Genomic DNA, 27393 nt, shown 5'->3' with positions numbered 1-27393 from the left:
CAGGCGTCAGTGAGCAAGCAATCACAGCCCCCAGGCGGTTGGAGCCAAATGCTGCACTGATAGGTTAAGCACTTGACCAATATTTATTTCCCACTTAAACTTTACGGCCATGTGATATTACTGCCCTTTGACGTGCCTCCAATGCAGCCCGTTACTCGATTTAAGTGCTGACGGGTTTCTTCAAGTGGGAGACACGGGTCTTGGCAGAGATGTAGCATGTATGACCTGCCTCTGCCTCAATGCACACAACAGGGAAGTGCGTTAAACAGGCAGAAAACAAAAGCCAAGGCAGCCAATCAGCGAACAAAGATCTACATCTGAATTTATACAAATAGTAAAACTTCATATGACCTAGTTCAGAACCTGGTTGTAATGGTACCAAGGGTTTTGGAGGAGAATCTGCAGTACAGAATTGAAGTGTTCCTCACCTCTTGGTTTAAATGGTTTAAATTAAATTTCACTGTACAATAGTAGGGGCGCGGTGGCGCAGTGGGTTGGACTACAGTCCTGCTCTCTGGTGGGTCTGGGGTTCAAGTCCTGCTTGGGGTGCCTTGCGGTGGACTGGCATCCTGTCCTGGGTGTGTCCCCTCCCCCTCTGGCCTTACGCCCTGTGTTGCCGGATAGGCTCCGGTTCCCCGTGACCCTGTAAGGGACAAGTGGTTCTGAAAGTGTGTGTGTACAATAGTACATATAGCTTTGATAACATTACTTTCAGCATTTTATACTTGGAGTTGCAATCACTTTTTTGATTTGCAGTCCATGTAGGGTTCAGTTGTCAGTATGAGGTAATAAAAAAAAACAAATTATTGCTTTTAATGTCTGATGTGTGCATGTCATTATATCGATCTCTTTCATCCTTATCACCAAACTACTATTTTAAGATGATACTAATGTTGCAGAGGAATGTAAACATGAATTTGTTCCAAGTGCTGCAGTTTCCTCACACAGTTCAAAGACACGAGTTTCAGCTTCATTTGTGACTCTAAATTGGATTATTGTATGAATGTGTGCTTGAATGTGTGTGTTGCTACCCTGCAATTGACTAGCATCCCACACATGGGGACTATTGTCCCATCCTACACCAGTGCCCACTGATTCCAAGATAGGCTCTAGACCATAGCGACCCTGGCAAAGGCAACCAGTTGATAAAAATTAGTGACAGCTTTTTTTAAAATTCTTGTTTTATATTTTATTTAAGGGGGCGCGGTGGCGCAGTGGGTTGGACCGCAGTCCTGCTCTCCGGTGGGTCTGGGGTTCAAGTCCCGCTTGGGGTGCTTTGCGACGGACTGGCGTCCCGTCCTGGGTGTGTCCCCTCCCTCTCTCCAGCCTTACGCCCTGTGTTGCCGGGTAGGCTCCGGTTCCCCGTGACCCCGTATGGGACAAGCGGTTCTGAAAATGTGTGTGTGTGTGTATTTTATTTAAGGGGGCACGGTGGCGCAATGGGTTGGACCGGGTCCTGCTCTCCAGTGGGTCTGGGGTTCAAATCCCGCTTGGGGTGCGTTGCGACGGACTGGCGTCCCGTCCTGGGTGTGTCCCCTCCCCCTCCAGCCTTACGCCCTGTGTTGCCGGGTTAGGCTCCGGTTCCCCGTGACCCCATGTGGGACGAGCGGTTCAGAAAATGTGTGTGTGTATTTTATTTATTAGTGCATTTTTTTATTTAATGACACTAAATGTTTTTTTTTTTGTGCATTTCAGGCATCAAATGACTTCCATTTGAGCTGTAAAGTATTTTAATGCATTCTGAATTATTTTAATGTACAAGTATTGCTGTCATTACCTGTATATGAAGTTGTAATTAGTGCAAATGTCTCTATTACATCTCAGTAACTGTCGTAAATTATGTCTTCACTGAAAATTCTCTTCAGGCTAAGTATTCAGACTGAAGTGATAAAACATCTGCTGGTGTTATGTAAGTAAGTCAATATGTTGTTACATAAATCAAAATTTTTTCAGATTTTCATTGTTGCTGCACTACTGAAAGCAGATTAAATGAATGACATGCAAATTGTATCATTTAATGTTAAACTAAAATAAATGGTTTAAACATGCACAGGGATTTATGTGTCCTGTTATGAAGTTACACTCTATAAATGAGTAGCTGCTCATTTATAGAGTCTATACGAAAAGTTCTAGACTTATAGTGCTCTTGACTTAAAAACCTGCTTTTCAATATCTGCAGTGAGATAATTGTTTGTATGTTTCTCCCAAGCTACAGAGGTTACCTAAGATAACCGTTTGTAAGGACATGAAGCTGTGATATGAATTATTTCCTGTTTGGCTGGGGGTGGGATTCCCACCAGGGGACAGTTGGCTGTAATTATTCTGGTCTAAGAGTCCATGAGCACATCTTTTTAAAAGGAAAATCTACAGGAAATTAATACCTTTCCTGTTATGCTTAATAGTCAGTCCCAGTCAGGGGCCAAAGTGTACTGCTTAGATTAAGAAAAAATATATAATAACAACAACAACTACAACAACGACAACAACAATGATGATGATGATGATGATGATGGTGATGATGATAACAACAACAACATTAATAATAATAATAATAATAATAATAATAATAATAATAATAAAGATGGGACCAAATAAATGAGATTTCATGGACAACAGATGTTTGTTTTAAGCTCAGTGGCTGGAAACCCAAAACAAAAAAGCTGCACAGCAAACATTTCCTACCTCACAGGTTGTTACACTTTATGGACCTCTGGAAAAAATAATTCCATTGTGTCTTTTTAAGCCATGCACAGACTGAACAAATGGTATGGAACAAAGAAAGAGAGCTTTCATTTTCCACTTATAATTGATTCACCTAGACTCTGCACAGTATGGCTATGTACTTTTATTTATTTTTTTAAAGCTGGCATGAGGAGGTTTCTAAATTAAATTAAATTAAATATTACCATGCTTTTCCATGAAAAGTTACAGAATGAGTGATCACCACAAAACCATCTGTTTTTAAAGAGCCACAGATTGTTGTCCCAGCTCGCAAAAACGTTGTGTCGCCCGTCCGAGTGTCGGAACGCTGGGTCTGGAAACTGACAGCAGCCTTGACAGAGGGCTTCTGGCAGCAGATGACTCACAGTGATATATTATGGCAGAAGGGTCTCAGATGAGGTTGGTGTAACTGTGCTCCCTTCCAGAGACATGCAGGCCTCACAGAACTGACACTGTGTAAGTGCTGCTGGAGAGGCTGTCCTGGAGCATATGGTCTGTCAGCGACATGGTAAAATACACTGGCCTGGTTAAATAGAACAAATTGCTCCTGAAAGCATGTGTTTGCATTCACGATGCATCTATTCCCTGAAAAATCTGTTTATAAGGCTAAGTAAAATGACCATTGCTGAGCGAAGCATGTCCAGTAACTATATTTGTATTGATACAGAAGTAATACATTATAATATATACATTATAAACTGAATTCTGCAAATTATGAAGATAGTGAACTATTGCACCAGGGGGATGTGGTGGTGCAGCAGGTTTTGCCAGGCCTTGGCCAGGGCTTGGCCAGGGCTTGGTCTGTGGTGGGTCTGTGGTGGGTCTGTGGTGGGTCTGTGGTGGGTCTGTGGTGGGTCTGTGGTGGGTCTGTGGTGGGTCTGTGGTGGGTCTGGGGGTTCGAGTCCTGCTTGGGGTACCTTGTGGCAGACTGGTTCCCCAGTTGTCGTGTGTGTCCCCCCCCCCCCCAGCCCTGTGCTGCCAAGCTAGGCTCTAGCTCATCAGGGCAAGTAGTTGTAGACATTGTGTGTGTGAATTATTAGGGTATTAAAAAAAGAAAATAGGGTGCAATATGGTAACATCTGTAAATACAGCTATCCAGTCAACATACAGCATGTTAGTAGTTTAATAGACCACCTATTAACCATTTAGTGATTAATGCTCTATAAGTGTTTTGCCTTGGTAAGGGTGTCAAGAAGACTGTTACTAAAGAACACAGCTGAAAAAAGAAAGAGAGCAGAGCGAATATCTTAAGACAATCACAAGATGAATCGAGACAGATTCAGAGGACAATAAAAAATAAATGAATAAATACACATTTTGGTGTGTTACCTCAACACCTTTTCATTTTCTCCCTATTTATCCAGGGAATAATCTTTTCACTGTCTCTTAAACTAATTACTCTTGATTATAATTTATTGGTACCCCACTCAAAGTGAGGTGGTTCTTTCTGCAATATTTGTGCCCCGCTGGATGTATTTTAATTATCAGTATCAATTAACACATGGGTAAGCTTTCTGCTGCTTCCTGTGTACAGCAGGTGACATTAAGTATTATTTTCCCATGCTGCAGCAATTTATAGATGAGTAATAATCAGTAAAAATTTGAGAGGAGACCATAAATGTCAATGGTTACACTTTGTTTTAATTAGTAGAGTTTGACTTGTTATTATCAGCAGATTGTAGGCACAAATAAATTATTGAAATGTATTTAAAGAACAATGTAGTTGCAAACAGCAATTCTGATGCCCTACATCCAGCACCAGGCTGAATGACTATAAATAAGCTTTATATACCTTGGCCACAGTTTACCTGTTGAGAAAATTTCATTTTACAGCTGTACCATATAAAGCAGTTTCATCAAATCCCCCCCTTCCATCTTCCATGGCTTGTTGCTGCAGCTGTATTATATCATCTAGCTAGTTTTGCAAAAAACTCCTCATAGTTCATTCTATGTAATAATTTGCTGTGGAATCTTTGGGTTGATCGCTACTAGAAAGGTGTAAAATGTGTAAGTTTTAGTCATCTCTGCTATTTGACAGAATCCGAGATGGTTATCATGTCAGCCATATTTTTATCAAAGCACCTTTAAAATCTTTTGCTAAAATCACTACAAAGGCCAATTTAATTAAAGATTCATTGTGATACAGTGACAGTTTGGGAGCAGGCAGCCAAGTTTTTAATGCATCAGATCAAACCTTTGCAATTATAAAACATGATCTTGTATTGTTGTTATGGTTTTTTGAAACAGCAGAATACTGGAGAAAAAAAAATCATTGTATTATTCAAGATGTATCTGTGACATTTCAAAGAAATCACTGGGCCACGGCAGCCGTACCCTTTCAAAACAGTTACCTGTCCTTTACAATTTTTCTTCATATGTGGAACATGTAAAACTGGTTTCGTTCAATTAATCTAGCAGTTGTGGAGAAGATTTTTGAACGTCTAAAGAGATGATGATTAAATCAATATATTTATTCATTTATAGAAAAGACCAAAATTTAAGTTTGCTGTAGTGCCACCTGTTGTCCAATCCGCATATAATTTACTCTAGCTTTTCTTAACAGTCACTTAGTTTTCACCATGGTCACTTAACTAGACATATTGTTAAAAAGGAGACCTGTATACCAACTTGTATTTGCAAGAATCATATCAAAAATTAGATTTTTTTTTTTTTTCTAAAAAATTGAGAGAGGCACTGGATACATTGGTATATAATGCCTATTGCTTTAAAGTTTTTTTTGTTTTTTTTTTTTTTTTTTAGAATATCTTCATAATGTTAAGTAATGTTAAGGGGTTTTTATTAAGATAACTGGTTATGCAAGAATTTTAAAACAAAAAAATATGATAACATAAATATACAATTAAATACAGCATTTGTACTATAGAAAAAAATGAATATTCTCATATCCATTTAAAATTTATTTTTTAAAGTGCTTCTCCAAAGTGACTTACAATGATTTACTCATTTATACAGCTGCATCATTTTTAATGAAGCAGTTCAGGGTAAGCACTTAGCTCAAGAGTACTACAGCAGGAGTGGAATTCAAATCTGGGTTCTTTCCATGGAATGCAGCAGCTACTATGCAACCTTCTGCATCTATTTATAGGACATCATTACTTACATCTGCAACTACTTCTCGTGTGTACTGGCAGAGGTGTTGCAATCAAAGTTATGTTTGGAAAATCAAGACCAATCTTTCATACCATTACTTATGTGTTATATTTCACGGAATGATACACAATAGCCCTCTCCCTGAGCACTGGAAGCATCTAAGACTGATTGTGTGTGTGTGTGTATGTTTTCTGAAATTCTTTATGGAATGCTATTTTTTCCTGCTTAAACAAGAATATTCCTACACTGTCCACGTAATTATACAGGAAATTATACAAGGGCCTCAGGTGGTCTGGACAACACACTGCAATACAATACTTATGTTTTCCTATGGAGTGCCTCTTTCTTTGTTTTTTTTTTTTTTTTGCTTTTTTTAACATCAGTAATTTAGATTTTTGGATGCTCATAATGGACTTATGTTGTATTTAGCACACATGGTAACCTAGGAAACACTTATCACAAAAAAAGTGATTATGCGTATCATGTTTGAGAGTTTTTTTTTACTCATGAATGTTTAAATATAGTCACTCAGAAGGTGAAAAAGCCCCAAGGCTTCAATAAAAATCCTAAACTTATACAGACATTAACAGCCTGAGATTAGTCAGCAGTTAGACTGTGAATCAATAGTAGAATATCATAGTATTGATTGATCAGGTGGTGTGTGGAAATGTCACTGTACAGTGAATTTAGTAGGATATGATGGTAAATTCACTGTACAGTGACATTTTCACACACCACCTGATCACTACTGTAGAAAACTGAAGTCTACTCTTTAAAATATGATTCTCCACTGGGTGAGCCAAGGCCACAACACAGAGCTCTCCATAGCTGACACAGTTGTTAGAGCAAGTTCCTAGTTTAAGCATCACATAGTTAGAAGTCTTGCTGCACCTAACAGCCTGGCATCCTGGTGCCATTTGCCCTTGAAGAGAGAAGTAGAGACAACAAACATACTAATCACTTTGACAAATTTACAATATAGAATGTTTCTTCATTTGGATAATGTGCATGACTAAGTGCTAAAATAACCTGTACAGATGTGTTCCTTTTTTTTTTTCTTTCGCCTGCTTGATTAAACGCTCTCACCTTGCATTCGTTCCAGGGGAATTTGCATGATCAGAGAAATGACGTGGAAGACAATCAATACAAATTGCAGCAGCTGTTCTTAAATTAGAGAGGAAAAAATCCCCTCCATTAGCACCAGCTCCACCACAAATAAACCTCCTCCCACCGAAGTTCTAATTCGGATGTGGATGGCAATGAGTTTCTAAAATAAATGAATAAATAATGCTTGTGTTTTTCTGTCGTTGGATGTATGTTTTGTGAAGCACATTTTCTTATGGCATGCATGTGGAGGTCCACTGGCACCCTGCCATAAGAAAATGCTGGTAGCATAATGGTCGGAGCTGGACAGTTGGTAGCACAGTGATCAGCGCTGCTGTCTTTAGGTTTAAAGGTTGCAGGTTCAATCCCCCTTAGCTGTAGTGCCCTAGAACAAGGTATGCTGAGCTGCTCCTGTAAAATTACCCATCTGTATAAATGGGTAAATAACTGTAAGTTGCTTTGGAGAAAAGTGTCAGCCAAATGATTAAATGTAAGGGGAACAGCTGGTTCTTCTGAGATTAAGTAAACATTTTAAGACCATGTTGCTACATTCAGTTATAGCTGTGCAAGGAGAAGCTTGGTCAAAAGGATGTTTCCTTTCCCTTGGAGTTTAATGAAGGTACAACATTTGTCCACCAGGTTACAGATAGTTTGGAAGATCAAAAATGGTCTAAATTTGTACTGTCAAATAAAGTGGTCTGGTTAATTTCAGCTATGGCATATGTTTATGGGCAGCTGGACAAAAAACACATTTTGTCTTGAGCTGCTTCTCACTGCAGCTTCTCTGGATTTCCAACCTCTTAGAACAAGGACGCCCAATTGTGTACCACGAGGGCTCAGTTGACGAAAGTCACATAAAACATCAGTTGCTTTTTTTGTGTGTGAATAATTCTTTTACTTTGGGTCTCCTTGTAGTCAATCAGTGATGTTGTTGTCTACCCAAACAGCGACTTTAATAAATCAATTGTTTTAGTGGGGCAAAACAAAAACCAGCAGACGCTATGACATCATTGGACATCTTTCTTTAACTGAATGCAGAAGCACGGAAATAATGCTGATTCAGCTCTATTGTAAAGGCCCAGAGTGTTGAGAAATTGAGAAGAACGGATAATGAAACAGGCTTGGTGTGGATGGACTCACCTTGTATATAATACTTATCTTGCGATAGGTAATAAATAAATGAATACAATTGTCTGATAGTAAATAATAAATAATGATGATTGACACACTAGAACAGGTAGCTTTGGCATGCTGGCAGGACTGGCATGATCAGCACTGACACCTGGGTCATTTTGATGGTGCTTGTGTTATCCCAGGTCTGTCACCCTCCTTTCTGACCTTATTTTCAGATGTATTCATTCAGCAGACACTTTCTCCAAAGCGAGACACATCTCACAGAAAATACAATGTGTACATTACATCAACAGAAAGAGAAATTTAGACACAGAGGTGTGATTCTAAAACACAGTTAATTTTGTTTACATTCCATCATGTGAACCACTGTACATCACACAAGTAGCTGCTTAAAGGTTTATCCATTAATCGATGATTTATAATTACAAAATTGTAACAAACATTTCCATCATGCAAGTAGCTGCATAATGACCAGCTGCATTTGATCAAATGCCTAATCACACACTGCTCCGTTTACGAGCAAGCCGTAGTGTATCTCACATCTCAAATACAATGACCTGCTTAGTGGGGGTGAAGTGGCAGTGATTTGAATGTGAGAAGTTACAGCTGCCACATCTGTAACAGTCCTTGTGACACAATGTGGATGGAGTTTACAGTGACAGAATAAGAGCTAAGTGGAGACAGACACTCTGAAAGCTCTCAGTAAATCTCAGCAGGCATGTCCACAGGGTTGTGGAGGGGAAGGTAGTGAGAAAGATTTTGGCAGCTGCCCCTTTGCATCGCAATTGCAAGGGTGGCCTACTTCGAAAGGCCTTTTTTTCTTTAAATCTCTTTCTCATTAAGTCCATAACACATATCAAAGATATTTATATTTGCATGCAAATTTTGGAGATTTTCTTTTCCTTCAAACAAAAATTCATGTTTCCCAAAGGCCACACATAGTGAACATGCACTGCTCTTCATGAAAAAAATGAAGCATTCATATTCTGGATGAGTTCTGGTTTCTCATCCCACACACTACTATCCTTTGTTTCTTTCTACTAGTCAGTACATCTGTGAGCCGCTCTACCTTTCTTGGGATCTAGCCTGTATCACCTACAAGGCTGCAGGCATTGTCACAAAAATATCTGCCCAGGGCCTTTTTCCCACCTCTGACCCATATACCATCTGGACAGGTTCAATGCCTTGGCAGCTATAACAACTATAGTTATAGTGTCTGGACTAAGACTAGAACCCACAGAACAGTGTGGTCCCTGAAATCTGTCCATAAATCTGAAAGAAAAAAAAAAAAAAATGCAAGTCTTGAGCTCATAGGCAAAAACATGCAGTTCTCTTACATTACAGGAAAGACAGTGATATTCGGTTCAAAATAACCAGGGCAACCAACCAACCAACCAACCAACCAACATCAACAATCACTTGTTTCAAGCAAGGTTGCGGCGAGCCGGAGCCTACCCGGCAACACAGGGCGCAAGGCCAAAACGGGAGGGGACAGTCCATTGCAAGGCACCCCAAACAGGACTTGAACCCCAGACCCACCACACTGTGAGCACCAGCAAAATGTGCCACGCCACCATGCCAACTAGCCCAAGAACTTTCTTATCTACTTCTGTTAGTGAATTTCAAAACTGGCAATGTGATGTTTCTTGCTCCATTATAACTAGAAACCTAAAGCTGTACATTGGTTAAAGGGGCTGATCCATCAGCCAGAGATACAGAAAAGCACACTGGAATGCTCAACCAAAACGTCTAAATCTGGACGGAAAGCAGCTGCACAACTGTGTCTCACAGTTTCACTCAGTTAAATTTTTACAGATTCTCTAATGTAATCTAGACCATTACAGTGCTAGATTTTAACATGTGAACCGTGTTTCAACATTGTTCCAAAAACGCTGCAAATTTTGTTGAACTAAATGTGAGTACATTATCTAAATTTGTGCTTAAGCAAGGCCAGCAAGTCAGTTTTCATTTTTTTTAACAAATATCCTCGATACATTACCACCAAAAAATGGCAATTTAAATATTAAATTAACTTTTTATTTCAGTGGAATGGGTTAGGGCAGACATTACAAAAATCGAGAGATTATGTTTAACAGTACAAAAGCAAGTGCAATACCAAAGGCAAAAGAAATTGTGTTGATAAAACCTTTCCCATTGTGAAATCAGCTGAAGAATTTTTAATACCCATTTGCCAAGCCTGAACAGACATTTTATGATATGAACATTCTTCATAGAGAGCAACTATTAAGGTGTCTGCCACAGTAAAAGCCTTAATATTACTCTGAGACTAGATGAAATATTAACAGCGTTATCAGAGTCTATTACTGTGGTGTATTCCATGACACTTTTTATGCAGATCCATATTTTCAATAAGAGAACAGGAAACTAGAACCGACCTTCTGATGGGGCTTACAACCTCAAAATCTTCTTTATCAGTTTGACTTTCTATAACCATTACATACCTTACTGTGCAAATGAATAAACTATAGAATAGTCAGCTTTCAGAGTCACTTAAGATAAAATAGCCTGAAACATCAAATAGATTGAGGTTGGTAGTAACACATTATATTTTGTCCCTTACCTTTACCTAGGGAAAGTTTTGAAAAAACTTTTCTAAGCATTTTTTTTCCACATAGATAATTTTTACTTTTACACCAGTACAAGTAAAAATTATCTATGTGAAAAAAATCCAAAGAGAAATGTACTTTCATTTCTCTGTCATCATATTTTTGTAACTTTTCGATGTTTCACATTTTTCTCAGCAGCTATTGTCAGCTGTCAGTGACAGGCACATTTAAGTTGAACCATTAAAAATGTCTCTTCACAATCATCTGACTTCTTTTATTGATTTCACTGGTCAAGTTCAAAAACAGTGATATCAATGAGAGTGGGATCCTGAGAAATCCAAGCTTGAGCTGAATTTCATCCCACCTTTGCTGAGAACCTAGTCCACTCACTTCCATGGAAGTTAATTCTGTACATATGTATAATAAACTACAGAAAAAAATAAATGTGTGTGTGTGTGTGTGTGTGTGTGTGTTTGTGTGGGTGTGTGTATATATGTATACACACACACATATAAAATATACTCTCAAAAATGTTCTTTTCTATTGCCAAAACAAAAGACTAATGGAGAAGTTGAAGAGAAACTTTCCTGGGAAAGCTTGGAAAGGGTTAAAAAATTCTGGAATTATGTTGTTATAATTTTAAAGTTTCAGCTGTATTAAATTTCTGTCTCGCAATCTTCTTTCCTGCTTTGCTTTTTAATTTTTTCGCCTCATCCATGGGTCTTTCTTTGGCCCTCGGCACTGTGCCTGTAGTGCCTAATGGGAAATTTGGCACTAGAAAAATCTTCCTTTGGGGCAGCAGGCAGTGTAGTATTTGGAGTTATCACTTTGCAATCAAAGGACACAAATCTGAATCCCTGCTCCTGCTATACTGCCCTTAAATATGGTTCTTACTCTGAACTGACACAGTAAAAATTGCCCTGCCCTATAAATGGATAAATCATTACAAGTAGCTTAGTGTTCAAACCTATAGCTTGTTCAGACCCATAACTTATAGCCATAACTTTTTTTCCCTATTGTTTAATAATACTTTTGCAAGTATTCTGCAGGGGCTAGTATAATTATAGGAGTACAGTTCCAATAGACTCAACACTATCCACTTGTGCTGTCTATAATGCATCATTAGCATTTTCTGGACTCAACAAAATTAAAGTCCTCTCATCTGCTGGTCTCTTAATGAGGTACACCTTATGATGGAAAAGCTGCCTTTGCTAGCTTGAACATGTTTGGTGGATGCAGAATGGTAACATCCCTAAAAGACATTTTCGGTGGAGAACTTGCCTCTGGGAAGAGATCAGTATGATGCCCTCAACTGTATTTTAAAGATGTATGCCAGTGCAACATGAAAGTTATTGGTATGAACACAGAGCACTAGGATGATGTGGTCGTCAACCACACCAGATTGGAGCATGAACTGCTCAACTGTCTCAGAAAAGAAGAGGAAAAGCTTTGGTGTCTGGCTGGCAAGAAAAGAAAAAAAAAAAAAAAAAAAAAAAGAAAAATTCCGTAAAACCAGCCAGCACCCAGACTACATCTGCTACAGATGCAGCCACTGCAACACAGACTGTCACACCCCCAATGTTCTTCTAAGCTTTAGTGGATGCTGTAACATCTAAGTTCCTCAGGGCACACATCCATAGTCAATCATGACTGAATGGTACACTAGTAGTAGTAGTGACAATTGCAATAACTGCCAAGTAGAATGCAATTCCCCAGTATTATATGAATAAAATTCATTTACTATATCAGAAAATAGTATGCTTGACATAAGCTTTTTCCTTTTAGAATGTTGTGTCTTTGCTGTGACACTTGTCAGACACAAATGTACATTTTAGCATACATAAATTTATAGTGTAGTATATATATATTGTGTGTGAAGGGGTATGGGTCTAGGATGCCAGGCTGCACTGCTGAGCCTTCTGGAGGTGTCATGGGCCTCATTCAACGAAACACTGATGACAGGAGGTGCCCACATGACAACCTCAATAAAATACCCCTGTTGGTACCTTCTGGTTGTGCTGGGTAGGGAAGGAAGTTAAGCTTCTTGGTTTGAATCATTGAGATATATTTGTTTGCAATGCTGAAGGTTGTTCGCTGTGGCGTAATGGTGACGTTGGTTCGATTGGGTCTTTGTGTACAGCCGTTGTAATATACGGAGGGGGTGTAGTTGTAGTAGATTAAAGATTATTCATGCCATCCACAGATGGAATTGAAAGAGTTTTACAGCAAGACAGAAGCCATTATAAATTCTTCCACAATGTATGCAGCCCTACAGGATCTATGAATGGCAAGTAGATGCTAGATTGTTGCTCAAAAAAAAAAAAAAAAAAACAGCAGCGGTATATCACAGAACAGTTTTGTGACACATGTATTGATCCTATGCTAACAGTCTGATACCATCAAGGAAACGCAACTGAAAGAGCATTTGAAAGAGAAGAAAAAAGTACTTATCTAAAGGTAAAATTTCAGATCATCGAATCAGCGACATGTCAACATATACCAATGAATTTTCTTGGTGCCTATCTATGTCAGGTGAGTTGTGAAGTGTTGTCACTGAAAGTAGAGACACATTTAGGTCTTAGCTGAAGAACTTTGCAAGAACCTTATTCAACACTACTTATCTGGCCAGCAAGATATACATACAGCCTACAATTTAATGTATGGATGGATGTAGATGATATAGAGAGCTTGTATCTGCATACAATGTTGTTTTTACTGTGCCACTTCCTTATTTCCTTTAATATGAGCAAATCTGTATTTCTTGAAATGCAGTGACCTCACAAAGCACTCACACCACATGGTGCTTTTTGTAACAGCAGCTTTAATTGTGTTCTTCTTCCATGTCCATGGGAGCACATGTACACATTAATATTCTGTTAAGGCAATAGCACATGGATACTAAATGCAAGGACTGTAATGTCAGCGATTTCAAAAGTGTACATAAGTGTATTATTTATAGGCATTACATATTAAACACATACACATTGTCTGAACCACTTGTCCCATACGGGGTCACGGGGAGCCAGAGCCTAAACCTGCAAAACAGGGCATAGGGCTGGAGGGGGAGGGGACACACCCAGGACAGGACACCAGCCCATCACAAGGCACCCCAAGCAGGACTCGAACCCCAGATCCATCGGAAAGCAAGACCCGGTCCAACCCATGGCGCCACTGCACCTCCTCTTTACATTTTCTTCTTCTTCTTCTTCTTCTTCTTCTTCTTCTTCTTCTTATTATTATTATTATTATTATTATTATTATTATTATTATGGCTGTTGTTGTTATTGGTGGTGGTGATTTACATTTTTTATATTTTCCTAACTGTATTATAGTATTGTATTATTTTTGTTTGCAGAAGTGTACAGTAGCTAATTAACAAGCTTTGAAGAGGAAGGTGATCAGAACCCTCAGTTTATTGTCCTCTAACGTATATTCTGACATGACACAAAACAGAATCATCCAGATCCTGCAGCTTTAGCAACCTACAGTAAGACACACTACCACTCAGTGGAGACAACTCCTGCAATTTCCACCTTGACTAAGAAATGAATAAACTGTTGCAGCTTCTAGAAACCTGTCAGATTCCTAAGAAAGAGGGAAGTGTCTGTGTGGAAACACTTTTATCCCCCTTTCACATATGAAAGGTTGCCAGGGAACTGGTATGCCAGGGAAGGAGGGCAAGTGGGAGACCCCCACTGGGCTATTAAACCCAGTCCTGTGAACAGAAAAGAAGTGTTCAGTCCCTTGCTTTTCAGTTCTCTACCCCAACCCTATACCCCCACCACTGGATTTGTTTAGTCCAGGGGGATATCCTACTGTGCCTCTCCTCTACCTGTTGGTTCTACCTTTTTTAGCCTCCAGTGGGCACAGTAGAAAAGAATACATGTGAAATTATTTCTGTATGACATCATCTTGAATATACCCCAGTGCACGTACAGTATCAGTTGTAATTCTTTGTCTAGTGTGCTTTGCATTGAAAAAACAAACTACTTCAGCTTGTGTAACTTGTAGCATAAGACATGAGCTACATCAGTGAACACATCACAAAGACAACAAGCTTTGCAAAACTGTGACAGTTATAGTGGGCTTTTGGTTTAAAGGGCACTGTGGTAAAAATTGCATAGGCCGTTTTAGTAGCATTCAGTAGGGATTAAGTTGGCATTTTTGTGGCCCCATTTATGCAACAAATCCACTTTGTTTCTCTGCTTCTCACAGTTTTTTTTTTTTTTTGTAGTTTCTCACAAAAGAGCTTTCTTTCTTAATTATTTACAGCACATGCATATATAATACGTGTATATATGCATAATGCAGCCTGCTGCACATTAGTGAAATCCCCCACCTCCCATATTAGTTAGAAGCCATTTTCAATTCCTCAGCAAAATATTCATTCCCACAACCAATGAGTTTTTGTCAACTGAAAGATTAAAAAAAACATTCAGTATATAAACTGTATGCTATGTACTGAGCAATGTGAGTCGACACATGGCACTTTTTCAGTAATTCAGTGACACCGCTACAGGTTTGGTAAGCATATTCCTTGGGTTAAGTATGTTGCTCCCACCGCTATTCAGTGATGCTCTGTGGAAGGTTGCTCTTAATGTTTCATTGCAGCAACTTCTGGAAGGTTTTGTACACTAATGGTCGAAAAAATGGACCCTAGACACATAACAAAAATAAGATCAGAAAACTGACAAAAGTACACACATAGACTGGATGTGCTAAAGAAAGAGTAATATTTGAGTTTTCCAGTAAGGATTCTAGATAGTGAGATTGGTTACTAGGTTATTTATTTTGACTCTGCTTAAATGGAACAATTTCTACCGAGGCCTCAGAAGTCTCATCATCCTGCTACCTGTCCCATGTGTGCACCCTTATAAGAGTTGACAGATGGGATCCCTGGATTTCCCCAGCTCCTGTTTTTTTTTTTTTTTTTTTTATTATTATTTCTCAACTTTCTGATGTGCTGAAAATACCACACAGGTTAGTGATCGAGACATGACGTAGGAGTTTTCACTCTGTATGACACCTTTAATTGTTTTGCTTTATATCCCTGTTAAAATCTACAGTTAATAAAATTAACGCATACTGGTGTTACACACACACATTTTCAGAACCGCTTGTCCCATACGGGGTCACGGGGAACTGGAGCCTACCCGGCAACACAGGGCGTAAGGCCGGAGGGGGAGGGGACACACCCAGGACGGGACGCCAGTCCGTCGCAAGGCACCCCAAGCGGGACTCGAACCCCAGACCCACCGGACAGCAGGACCGAGGTCCAACCCACTGCGCCACCGCACATTTACATGTATTCATTTAGCAGACACTTTTCACCAAAGTGACGTGCATCTCATAGAAAATACAATGTGTACATTACATTAGGGGAAAGAGACATAGTTGCAGACGTGTGATTCTTAAGTACAGATTTGTTTTTCACCATACGTTACGTTTTACTACATAAACTTCTGCAGCACAAAAACTTAGTTCCAATGCTTTGAATTCTTTTGCACATAAAAACTGTGAAACTACATCTCATGCACCCATTATATTCACAGAAATCCATGACTCAGAGTTTAACTTGTTTTGAAATGTATGTGGCTTATACACTGATTTATACATCTCTGTTTTGACCCATTAAAATAATAAAAAAACACTCAATACAGAAATCTGCCTGCCTACGAGGGTTTACAGCAGATGGTAAAAATCTCTCTTAAGCAACCCAATTCCAAATCAGATGACCCAGTCCCTGTTGGTTCAAAACACTAAGAAGGAAGGTGTTGTGTTACTATGTAAAACCAGGAATATTTTTTTACTGCAGCATAGATGTGATAATATTATGTAACATGCAATCATAGTAATCTTGCTAAAATTTTACATACATTCAACATATTTTTGTGAAATTTCCACACATACGTATTACAATAATTCCATTAATGATGGATTTATGGATAGACAAATCTGTACATCTATCGATCTATAATCCATTATTGTCACTCCTTGTATAATGCAAGGTCATGAGGTCCTGAGTTTATCCCAGAGGTATAAGGTGGGGGATAGGATCGACCCTAAATGGGACTCCAGTCCATGGCAGAGCAAAACTACAAATGGTATCCAAAAAAATCATGTCTACTTTTTAGTGTTTTTCATTTATATTTTGATGGGTTTTAGAAATGGCTTATTTTCCATTTCTTATCGTCAGCCCCCGGGATCAAATCCTCAGCAAGCCAATAGTGCAGGTGGTGGGTAGTGAATTATACACACTGCCCTCGAACCATTTTAACTGGATAGGTTTGCCAGAAAATCCTCCATTTGGTTTTCTTCCCTTTGGCATGACTAGTGATAAAAAAAGTGTTTTTTTTTTTTTTTTTTCATCACACACTTCATCACACTAACTTACATGGAAAGGTATTTTATAAATTTGTCCTCTTTGCCTGAAAAAAACACATCTTAAAAAACACATTTTGATTGGTGTATCCAGAGTGGCGTACTCTATGTTATCTGTCCATCCATCCAACCATCCATCTATTATCATTAATCAGGTATTTAATCAAGCTCTCAAACTATCACACATCCTGGGACATATGCCAATTCGTCACAGGGAACTCATACACATACACACTGATCTGAAGAGACCAATTCCCCTTAACAGCATGTCTTAAGAATGTGTGAAGAGACCCACCGGAGAATGTACAGTCTGATCAGACAGAACTAGAACAGAATTTAAAATGAAACCCTAGAGCTCTAAAGCAAGGGTGCTATCCCATTGGGAATATGCTGATGAAACAGAGGATTCATCCATGAAACATGAGTATAAACTTGCATCTACATTGGTCCACTTATATCCCTCATCATGTTAGTAAAACCTGAATGACCAGCAGTCACAGGACTCAGTAATGTTCATAGTATCCGTCAGTATTTTTTTAATTAGATTGCCAAAACATCCTCTTATCTTGAACTATACATTGTAGTTATGGCTCATATGAATAAATGAGGGAAATTAAAACAAAATACTGGCAAATCAACAAAACACTGTAATTAGCACATTACAGGGATGCAGTTTGGCTGGGAATTATGAAAATGTTTGGATTAACTTCAGGGGGAAATCTGATAACAGGCCATTAAAAATGAAAATCAGGAGGCACAAATTTTTTCTTCACATTAACGGGGAACAGGAGAAAGAAAGAAAACAATTTTGTGTTGCTTGGTTATTTCAAAGTAATACTTTATGAATAAAATGACATGCAAATATACATTTTTTTTTAAACTGACTTAGTGATTCTAAGCCTTACTATAATAGTGAAAATTTACTGTAATTAATTTCTCAAAATTTTTACTTTTGCCTTTCCTTTTCTTTACGATATATTTGAATATTTTTAGGCTGAATGTGTTACAGTTCACATGTTAACCCCGTAACTACAGAATATGGCAACTGCTTGGACAGAGATATTGAGAAAATTGGACACTCAATTACAGATACTGGCATAATAAAAAAGATAATTTCTGAGCTGTAAAAAAACCTGACCAGGTATTTTATATGCATTTCCGACATATTTTTACCATTTGGGTCTTTCGAAATATATAAAAATAGACCTAAAATAGTCCTGGCAGAAAAATGTGACATTTCATATACCTTCCAAATGACAGAACATTCCTTTCTTTCCTTCCATTCCTTCTTACTTTTTTTTTCCACCGCACTTGTGACGCTGTACCAAATAGACAATTTTGAACTTATTTAAGGCAAGCAATAGATGGACTTAAATCCTTGTATGGCTAAGGGTTTCCAAGTGAACCTTGGCCATGACAGCCACAGCATGGCATCCTGCCAGAGAACAAGGACAGCGACTTGCTGCTGTTTTCTTTTCTTTTTTTTTTTTTTTTCCCAACTAGGCAACAAGACCTGAGGCTAGTAGGAAGCATGAACAAAACAAGTGTTTTAACACATTCACAAATCTTCAGCAATTCTATCCAGGTCTCCAAATATAGTCCAGCAAGTTTGACAGGGCAAAAGCCATCCACATTTCAAGCGGTGGCAAAGACTGGTCTTTTACAATGCTTTTTTCAAGATTCAATGGGCTGCAGCTTTGAATGGATTGATTCTCCATTGGCTCTCCAAGTCTCCACATCATCTGCATAAAAATGCCAGCCTGCTGAGAAATGGGCTTCTCTCAAAACAGCTAATACTGTGCGGTACATGAGCAAGCTTCGTACAATGCACGCAGCAGACAAATCCAGAACATTTTAGATGGGCACACACAAATGCCCAAATATGCAAACACCTACACAACCCCAGAAACATACATTAGAGAAAGCATCGAAGCTGTCCATTGCTTAATGCATCCAATTTTTTTTTTTTCTGTTTCATGAATTTCTGTAAGGGAGCAGCATGCGATAGCACATAGTCTGAAGCAGTAACCCTGTGTTGAGGCTGGTCAAAGAGGCAGGGTAGACATATCCACAGAGCGCTGAATCCTCAGGTCTTCATAGACCAGGTGTTTTAATATCCCAGACATTGGCTAAACAGTGCATTAATGCATGGGCTGTGCAGTGAAGTTGTGAGACTAAAACTATCTATAGGGTGTTACACTGCTCTGGTCTATACATGGATGAATGATTTTATGCTTAGTGTTGTGTATCTAGTATTATAAATTGTCTTAGATAGGTGTCACCAAATTGTTTTTTAGTAATCACTATATGTTCCTTTGAAAAAAAAAAGGTATGCTAAATGCAATACATTCATTCATTTAGCAGATGCTTTTCTCCAAATCAACTTACAGCTATTTACCCAGCTGAGCAATTTTGGGTAAATACCTTGTTCAAGAGTATTACAGGTGGAGGTGAGACTTGAACCTGCCACTTTTGAGTTCAAAAGAAGCAGCTCTAACTACTACACTACCAGTAGGTACAAGCTGTATTCTCCTCTCCTTACTTCCCTTTTAGCAAAGCATTTTAATGATAATGCATTTTGACATTTCAGTACTTAGAAGCATTACACTAATAGTAGTTATGGGCAAATGTTTAAGATGCCTTGGTTTTGGCTTTTTGGCTGCTTTTTCAGCCTCTGCCTTGTATCTACCACAGCTTTACAGTCCCTCACTGGAATCTTCTTGAATACAGGAGGTGATAGGGTTCCATAAACACACACACACACACACACACACACACACACACACACACACACACACACACACACACACACACACACACACACACATTTTCTGAACCGCTTGTCCCATACGGGGTCACGGGGAACCGGAGCCTACCCGGTAACACAGGGCGTAAGGCCGGAGGGGGAAGGGACACACCCAGGATGGGACGCCAGTCCGTCGCAAGGCACCCCAAGTGGGACTCGAACCCCAGACCCACTGGAGAGCAGGACCCAGTCCAACCCACTGTGCTACCGCACCCCCCGTTCCATAAACAGTACATGAAAATTTTTAAGATAATTCTGCTTTTATTCATGTTTGACAGTTGATTGTAGACCAACTGTCCCTTATCAGCTTCCTTCCTTCAGAAATATATTTCATGGGCCACATCAGATGTTGTCTTGACTCCTGTGTTTTATATCTTGAAACACTAACGTGAAGACCTTTCTGAAGCCGTGTCAATGGGCACCAGGGAACTGAAATTGTTGGAAAGGAAATTGAGAAGGATTGAAGACAGGACTTGGGAGGACTGATCCAGGAATAACACTCAGGAAGTAAGGATGGGTTCAAGGTCCAAGGGACTTTGCCGAGTTCAGGGCATGATCCAAAATGTTGCCGAAGAGCAAAGCTCAGGATCTGAGGGGTCATGGTTTCAGTGCAATGGTTGTAATCCAAAGATCCGTGGTTGTGGTTTGAAGAGTCAAATTGGGTCAAAGTTCTGCATAGTGTACATGTGATTCTGGTCATAGATTTGTAGTAACCTCCTGTTCTCCTGTCAAGAACTAGAAATTGCTTGGTACCACAAAATAAAAAAACTGCATATTTTACCCAGTGTGCAACTGAATTTACAGTTAATGCAATTATGAATAAACAAAGTGGTTTATTTTCAATTCAGTCCCTGAATTTTTTAAGCTTTGCTTAATTTCATGCAGCATATAAAGGATAGTTACGCAAAGATAAAGCAGTCATGTTGCTTTAATCTTTAAAAAGTGTAACCAGGAGTTTTATATTACTCCGCATAAGGCTTCCAAAGCACATTTACTGAGTATATTGCACTTAATTCTGTGTTTCAATTGTTTTACAATGGATGACATCTCTTAATCAATGATCCCAACTTATTCGTAAATGAGTCACTGAAGATGAGGGATGATCATTTCTTGGTGACTGTTTATCAAAACATAGTACAATGCAGTCCTCATTTGCTATGCATTGACTTTTTATAATGGTCTAACGAAGCATCAACATTAAATGCACTCATGCATTGCAAGAGAGTCAAAAGTCTCACAGCCTGCTGACAACTTTCTCTCACCGTTTCACTCGTCATTATCTCAACACTGCGACAGTCCATAAAAAAACCTCCAAACATTGCATGAGATCAGCTCTCAGCTCGAAGTAGAGCCATGCTACCTCCTCAAACACAAAAAGACTGAAAACTTTAAAACAAGCTTCCTGTGCAGAGCAATATCAGCACCTCTCCTCACACAGAGACAGGAGTCCAAGCACACATTGCCTCCCACTAATGACAATGGCAATTTCAGTGCACAACTGAAGCCGTGCAATGCCAGTACGTGTTGGTTGCTGCCAGGGGCATTCAACACACTTTACGCTTTACCGAAGTTGGCAATGATGCATGTAGCCGCTTTGGGGGGGGAGCAGTCAGTGGAACGTGCTAATGTGCTAGTGCAGCACACCGGGGCCGTCACAGAACTAGGATATGGGGCTCTCCTTTCTCTGGAGATCAGAGTAGGAGGGCTTGCTGTTCACAGAGGAATTACAGTGTGTTTCGAAGAGCCAATTTCTTGCCTCGATTTGTTAGGCAACAGATTGCTGAATTATCAGAGCCTCCTGCAACTGAGACTGGAAAGTGTTTCCTCTGTATGCAATACTCTGTTTTCTTCCTCTACAGCTAGCATGGTAAATTTTAAGGATACACTATATTTATGAATCAAAACAAATTAATATTACAGATTAAATCCAAATAAATGGATAGTTATTTGTTTTTATCCTATTATATTTACCCTTATATTGCTAAGAGAGCCTGGATAACTGTTTTTGGGTATGCATAAATAAATATTTTGGCTATCAAAGAGCTAAATAATATACACTTTGCTTGTGCAGTCTTTTGTTATAGCCCTGATGTCATCCAGCATGTGATGTGATGGATGTGATGAGAATTGTAAACAAGTAGAAGCTGAAAGAGTAGCTTCAAGCTAAAAGCTATTCTCTAAGACAGTAGATGACAAGAAATACATGTACCTGGCAAGAAAACGAAATGTGTGTGTGTGTGTGTGTGTGTGTGTGTGTGTGTGTGTGTGTGTATGCAGTGAACATGTTTCTATGAAAGTAGCCCTGAAACTGCACATTTAAAGACATGTTCATTCCTACCACAAAGGATAAATGTGCCTGATCATGAGAGCTGTACGTATTCACAGTTACTATCCACCTTTACAAGACCTGATGGAGAAATGGAAAGATCTTGTTGACGGGCAAAAATCTGTGAGGAAGGTAATCCGGATTCTATCCTGTGGATTGTTCCGGTTTTTGAACTTTCAGCACTTCCAGGGGGATTCACATTACATAATTGCTATTGATTGAATCAGATCAGTTAGATTAGTTCAACTGATTTGATATGAAAAATCTTGATTCAAATTAGTACTCTCACAGATTCAGATTCGTGCAGGAATGTATAAATAATGAATGTGTGAAACAAGGATTTTACAGAAACAAAAATTCTACCTACGTGTTCTTAGTCACAGTAGGAATTGAGATTAAACAGTTTCAACATTTTAATGTTACAATACAGATGTTTTTCTAAGAACTGCAGGTGAGAATGCAGTTCTTAGAAAAAAACTGTTCTTATAGTCTAATTTTGGACCTCCTTCATATGATGTGTATTTCACATGAGGTTTGAACTGATCACATTCATTTACATTTATTTAGTGGATGCTTTTGTCCAAAGCAGCTTCCAATAAACTCTATGTAGAGTCATTCCACACCCCTTATTCACCAAGGTGACTTACACTGCTAGATACACTACTTATGCTGGGTCACTCATCCATACATCAGTGGAACACACTCTCTCTGTCACTCACACACTATGGGTGAACCTGCATAGCAAGTCTTTTTGAGGAAACCCACGTAGACACGGGGAGAACGTGAGCGGGGATCGAACCAACGTTCTCTCATAGACAGCAGCTCTACTACTACTACAAAATCACCATCTGAAATTGAAAATCACCCTCTGAAAGTGTGTTCAGATCATGTACAGCTCTAGGGGGGTAGTGAAAAGATGTGACAGTCTTTCAAAAATATATATCCTGTAGTTTATATTTTGTGCTTTCCATAATTTTAGAAATCAAACACTAACTATTTACATCTATACTGTCAATGTTAAGGAGAAACAGAGAACTACTAGAATTCGGCTGATCTGTTGATTTGACTAAAATATGTTGTGTAACATATGTTATACCATTTTGAAAGTGTCATCATTAAATATAAAAACAGTGAGATTCCTTGTTTCTTGTATTTATAAGCCAGATAAGGGTGTGTGTGTGTGTGTGTGTGTGTGTGTGTGTGTGTGTGTTCAATTTCAAATAAGCAGGTCAGTAAATAAATTATTTTTGTTTAATGTAATTCAGTGCATACACAGATTTTTAATCTGTGGTAACAGCTAATGAATTGCCAAAAAATCGAGGCACTTATTCATTTGCTAGTTTAATAAGGGCTAATTAACAAAGCCACAATAGGAACGGATTTCATTCATCAAGGTTTACCAGGTGAGAAGAGGCCAACCCCTGCTCTTTGATATTCATTGTTGACTGCCTCCTTATTCCATGATCATTGTCTATGCATCAAAACATATGTTCCACATACTGTATGTACTTCATAACAGTACAACTCATTACCTTGTTTTTTATAACCATCTCTTCTCTACCACTGTAAGAAGAATACAAGCACAGTGAGGTGATTGAAAGAGCAGAGCACAGCAAAGGTCACAGCAGAAAGATAGCCAGTCAGCTGATATCCTTGAAAGACCTAGCACAGGTGTATTGAGTATTGTAATAATACTAAAACTGTCCCCCAAACAACAACAACAATATTATTATTATTATTATTATTATTATTATTATTATTAGTAGTATAAAAACTCATGTTGATGGGAAATAAAAAATTGCTAATTAAATATCTGAGAAAACATCTGTTTTCATATTAATTTGAACTGAAAAGCACACACACACACACACATTTTCAGAACCGCTTGTCCCTTACGGGGTCACGGGGAACCGGAGCCTACCCGGCAACACAGGGCGTAAGGCCGGAGGGGGAAGGGGACACACCCAGGACGGGACGCCAGTCCGCCGCAAGGCACCCCAAGCGGGACTTGAACCCCAGACCCACTGGAGAGCAGGACTGCGGTCCAACCCACTGCACCACCGCACCCCCAACTGAAAAGCATTTAACAGCTAATTTACACCATTATTTTCATGTAAATTCCTGTATGTGGATCCTCAAGCTTCCTGCCAAAAACAAACATCTGTTGTGAAATTTATCACTTATCTTTACAAAAACTTTTTTTGGTTTTTATTTTTGTTTTTTTCTGTAATAAAAAGTGGTACATTACTTTTAAATGTATTATTTTATGTCTGTTAGTTACAGAGAAAAACTTTCAAGAAATCTGCCAATCAGTTTTATTGTGTTACATATGAAGTCTAACTTTCAAGTTGCATTAAACAATAGAATGACATGACAAAAAGTTTTCCTGTATCCTATATGCATATACAGACTACAAAAATTATAACTAGAATCTGAACTGCAACTATTTGATTATAGTTCCAATAAAACTATGGATGTTATTAACTTCAACATCTCAAGCTTCAGATAAGAAAAAGAAAATCTTATCATTTCCAACACATCTTTTCTAACGCCATTTTAAAATTATACTGCAAATAACACAATTTCAATTTTATTGATTAATTATATAATCATTCCTTTTTTTCTTGTTTTGCAAGCTGTCTGGAAGATTAGATACAGTAGTAGCATCTGCAAAATGCTCACAGTGTGCTGAAAACCTTTCTGTTAGTAAGCCATAAAGGTGGTATACCTGTAAATGTATCATCTCTTGGCACACTCAAATACTTTCTCTGACTGACTGCCAAGAGATAGTCATCTACATTTTAACAAGTGCAATAGATAGAATTCTTGCATGCTACATCTTAAAATGTACCTCTTGGTATCAGAAAAAAATATATGTCGCTCCATACCATGATCGAAACCATTGAACATTCTCCCTTTTCAATAAGCAAGCACATTTACCGTATAACAGTTTCTTCCAACAAGCCATCAGACTCCTCAGTACCCAGGGACTGGACTGACACCAACCCACACACACACACACACACACACACACACACACACACATACACACACACACCCGTACTCAACTGAACACCATTCCATGATACTGTACTAACCAACTGTATTTTTTACTGATTGTTAGTATATTTACAGTATATCTGTAGTATTTTTTATTATATTGTAATATATTCTGTTTTTCACTGTGTTTACAGTTTTTTTGTTTTGTGTAGGTAGCTTTGTGTTATTTTTTACGTAGCACCATGGTCCTGGAGGAACGTTGTTTTGTTTCACTGTATACTGTACTAGCTGTATATGGTTGAAATGACAATAAAGCCACTTGACTTGAATAATTAAACCAATGTACTTGAAGAAAAATCACACTGTGACTTTTGTTTATTTTTCCAGGAAACTATTGTATATACTCTTGAACTTAATACTCTGATAGTTAACATACAGGGATGACTTCAGGCCATAAAGATGAGATGCTACCAGAAGATGATACACACATCTCATTCAAGAAGCTAATGATGAAGTGCACAATAGAATCAAGCAAGTCACTAGACCTTTTGAATGCCTCTTATCTGTTGTTAAGACATGGAAGCTGATGTGGTACAGCCATATTACAAGGTCTAGTAGTCTTGAAAAGGCCATTTTGTAAGGTATTGTGCCAGGAGGAAGAGATGTCCGGTCAAAGGAAAAGATGAGAAGTCAGTATCTTGGAATGGACAGGTTTGACCTTTGCCACATCCCAGAGGGCAGAAGCAGATTGTGAGGTATGTCGGGAGATTGTGGAAAAGTAATCAATGGTGCCCTCACAATAATCAAAGTTAAAAGAATGATGATGATGATGAAGCTTAATACTGCAATGATTTTACAGCTAATTTATTCACTGTATACCCTATTGCTATTCAATGTTTCATTCAGTTCATTTAAACAAGTAAAATGTAAATATCAGTTGGATAAAGTAATAAAAGTTTAAATCACATTTCTTCCACATTTCTGAAGCATTGAAACAGAATGATTTTTTTTTTTTTTTTTGTAGTTTCCATCACAGCAGTGTGTGAGCGCATGCATTGGTAAACACTGCCGCAGAATTTAAAATAAATCCCATTGTATCAAAAGTGAAAGTCCAGCAGAACTTAGTTGTACAAAGGACTGCAATTCACATTAATGCTTACCTGCCAAGTTCTTCTGTATTTGTTATCACTGTAAATTCCTATAACATTTTTTCTGGCCCAAACCATTGTGATACCAGAATTATACTGCACCAGTATTCTAAAGACAATTTCAAAAAGGTACTGGATTGAAATACTACAACATTAAAACAGTTTCTGCTTTATAAACCTCATCAACTTCTTAAAAACATCCTGTTTTAAAATACATGTCTGAAAAAGAACAGTATGCATGACTAAAATCCACATAACTGCTTAAAATAATGGGTAGTTCATGTAGCAATGATCTTGTTACATACTGCTGCTGAACAGATGCAGTATATTAAATTTAGTTTTAGTTGACTGAGATATGTGGGACTTGTTTCAAAATGTAAATGGAACATAAAGGTTAATTGATCTCAAAAATAAATAATAGTAAATCTGTCAAGAGTATTGAGTAGCAACATAGGTCCTCAAGAATTGGTTGTGTGCCCTGATTGTTTTTATTATTAAATGTAATATTTAAATGTTACTTTGAAAATTGCTCAACATTGTATGTGCCAAATTGAAAAGTACAAAAAACCAATAACAGCTGAAAGAGGACATAAGTTTAAAAGCAAATAAAATGAATGACAAAACATTGATTAAAATTATTCAACTGCAGTGCACTTACCTTCCTGTACTGCTTGAAATGGGTTGTTGGGCTCAATAAGCTTTATTGAGTGGGTGATTTTTTCACTCTGTAAAATATCGTCGTTGAGGCTAAGGTCAGAAATGGCCAGCTGAAATATCTCATCGTCTCTCATGGCGTTCTCCTCAAATATGGCACCTGTTGGAAAAGATCTTCTTAGCCCACAGTGTAATTCTGTACATATAGTTGCATTACAATAAAGTAAATAAATAAAAATGTAATTTAAACTTTGTCAAATGAGTAAAATGTATTGTGTCTTTTTCATATACAGTAATTTAAGGGTGTAGGGGCTATAGATGAATTATTAAGATGAACTACATGTTTACATTAATTCATAACTCATCCATACACTAGTGAAAGACACTTTCTCCTTGTCACTCACACACACTATGGGTGACTTTTTGGAGTCACCTATCCAT

General features: G+C 38.3%; 1 protein-coding gene across 1 annotated transcript in view; it reads right to left on the bottom strand.

The window, feature by feature from the left end:
* Positions 1–27393, bottom strand: part of LOC108932713 (glutamate receptor ionotropic, delta-1-like) — a 284710-nt gene that overhangs the window by 248560 nt on the left and 8757 nt on the right. The window contains 1 exon segment of the mRNA XM_018749280.2: positions 26957–27112. Coding sequence (XP_018604796.2) covers positions 26957–27112 — 156 coding nt within the window.

The sequence above is a fragment of the Scleropages formosus genome, chromosome 4 (assembly GCF_900964775.1).
Source record: "Scleropages formosus chromosome 4, fSclFor1.1, whole genome shotgun sequence".
Taxonomy (NCBI): Eukaryota; Metazoa; Chordata; class Actinopteri; order Osteoglossiformes; family Osteoglossidae; genus Scleropages; species Scleropages formosus.
Note: the sequence above shows the minus strand (reverse complement) of the source record. Positions and strands in the feature narration are given on the sequence as shown.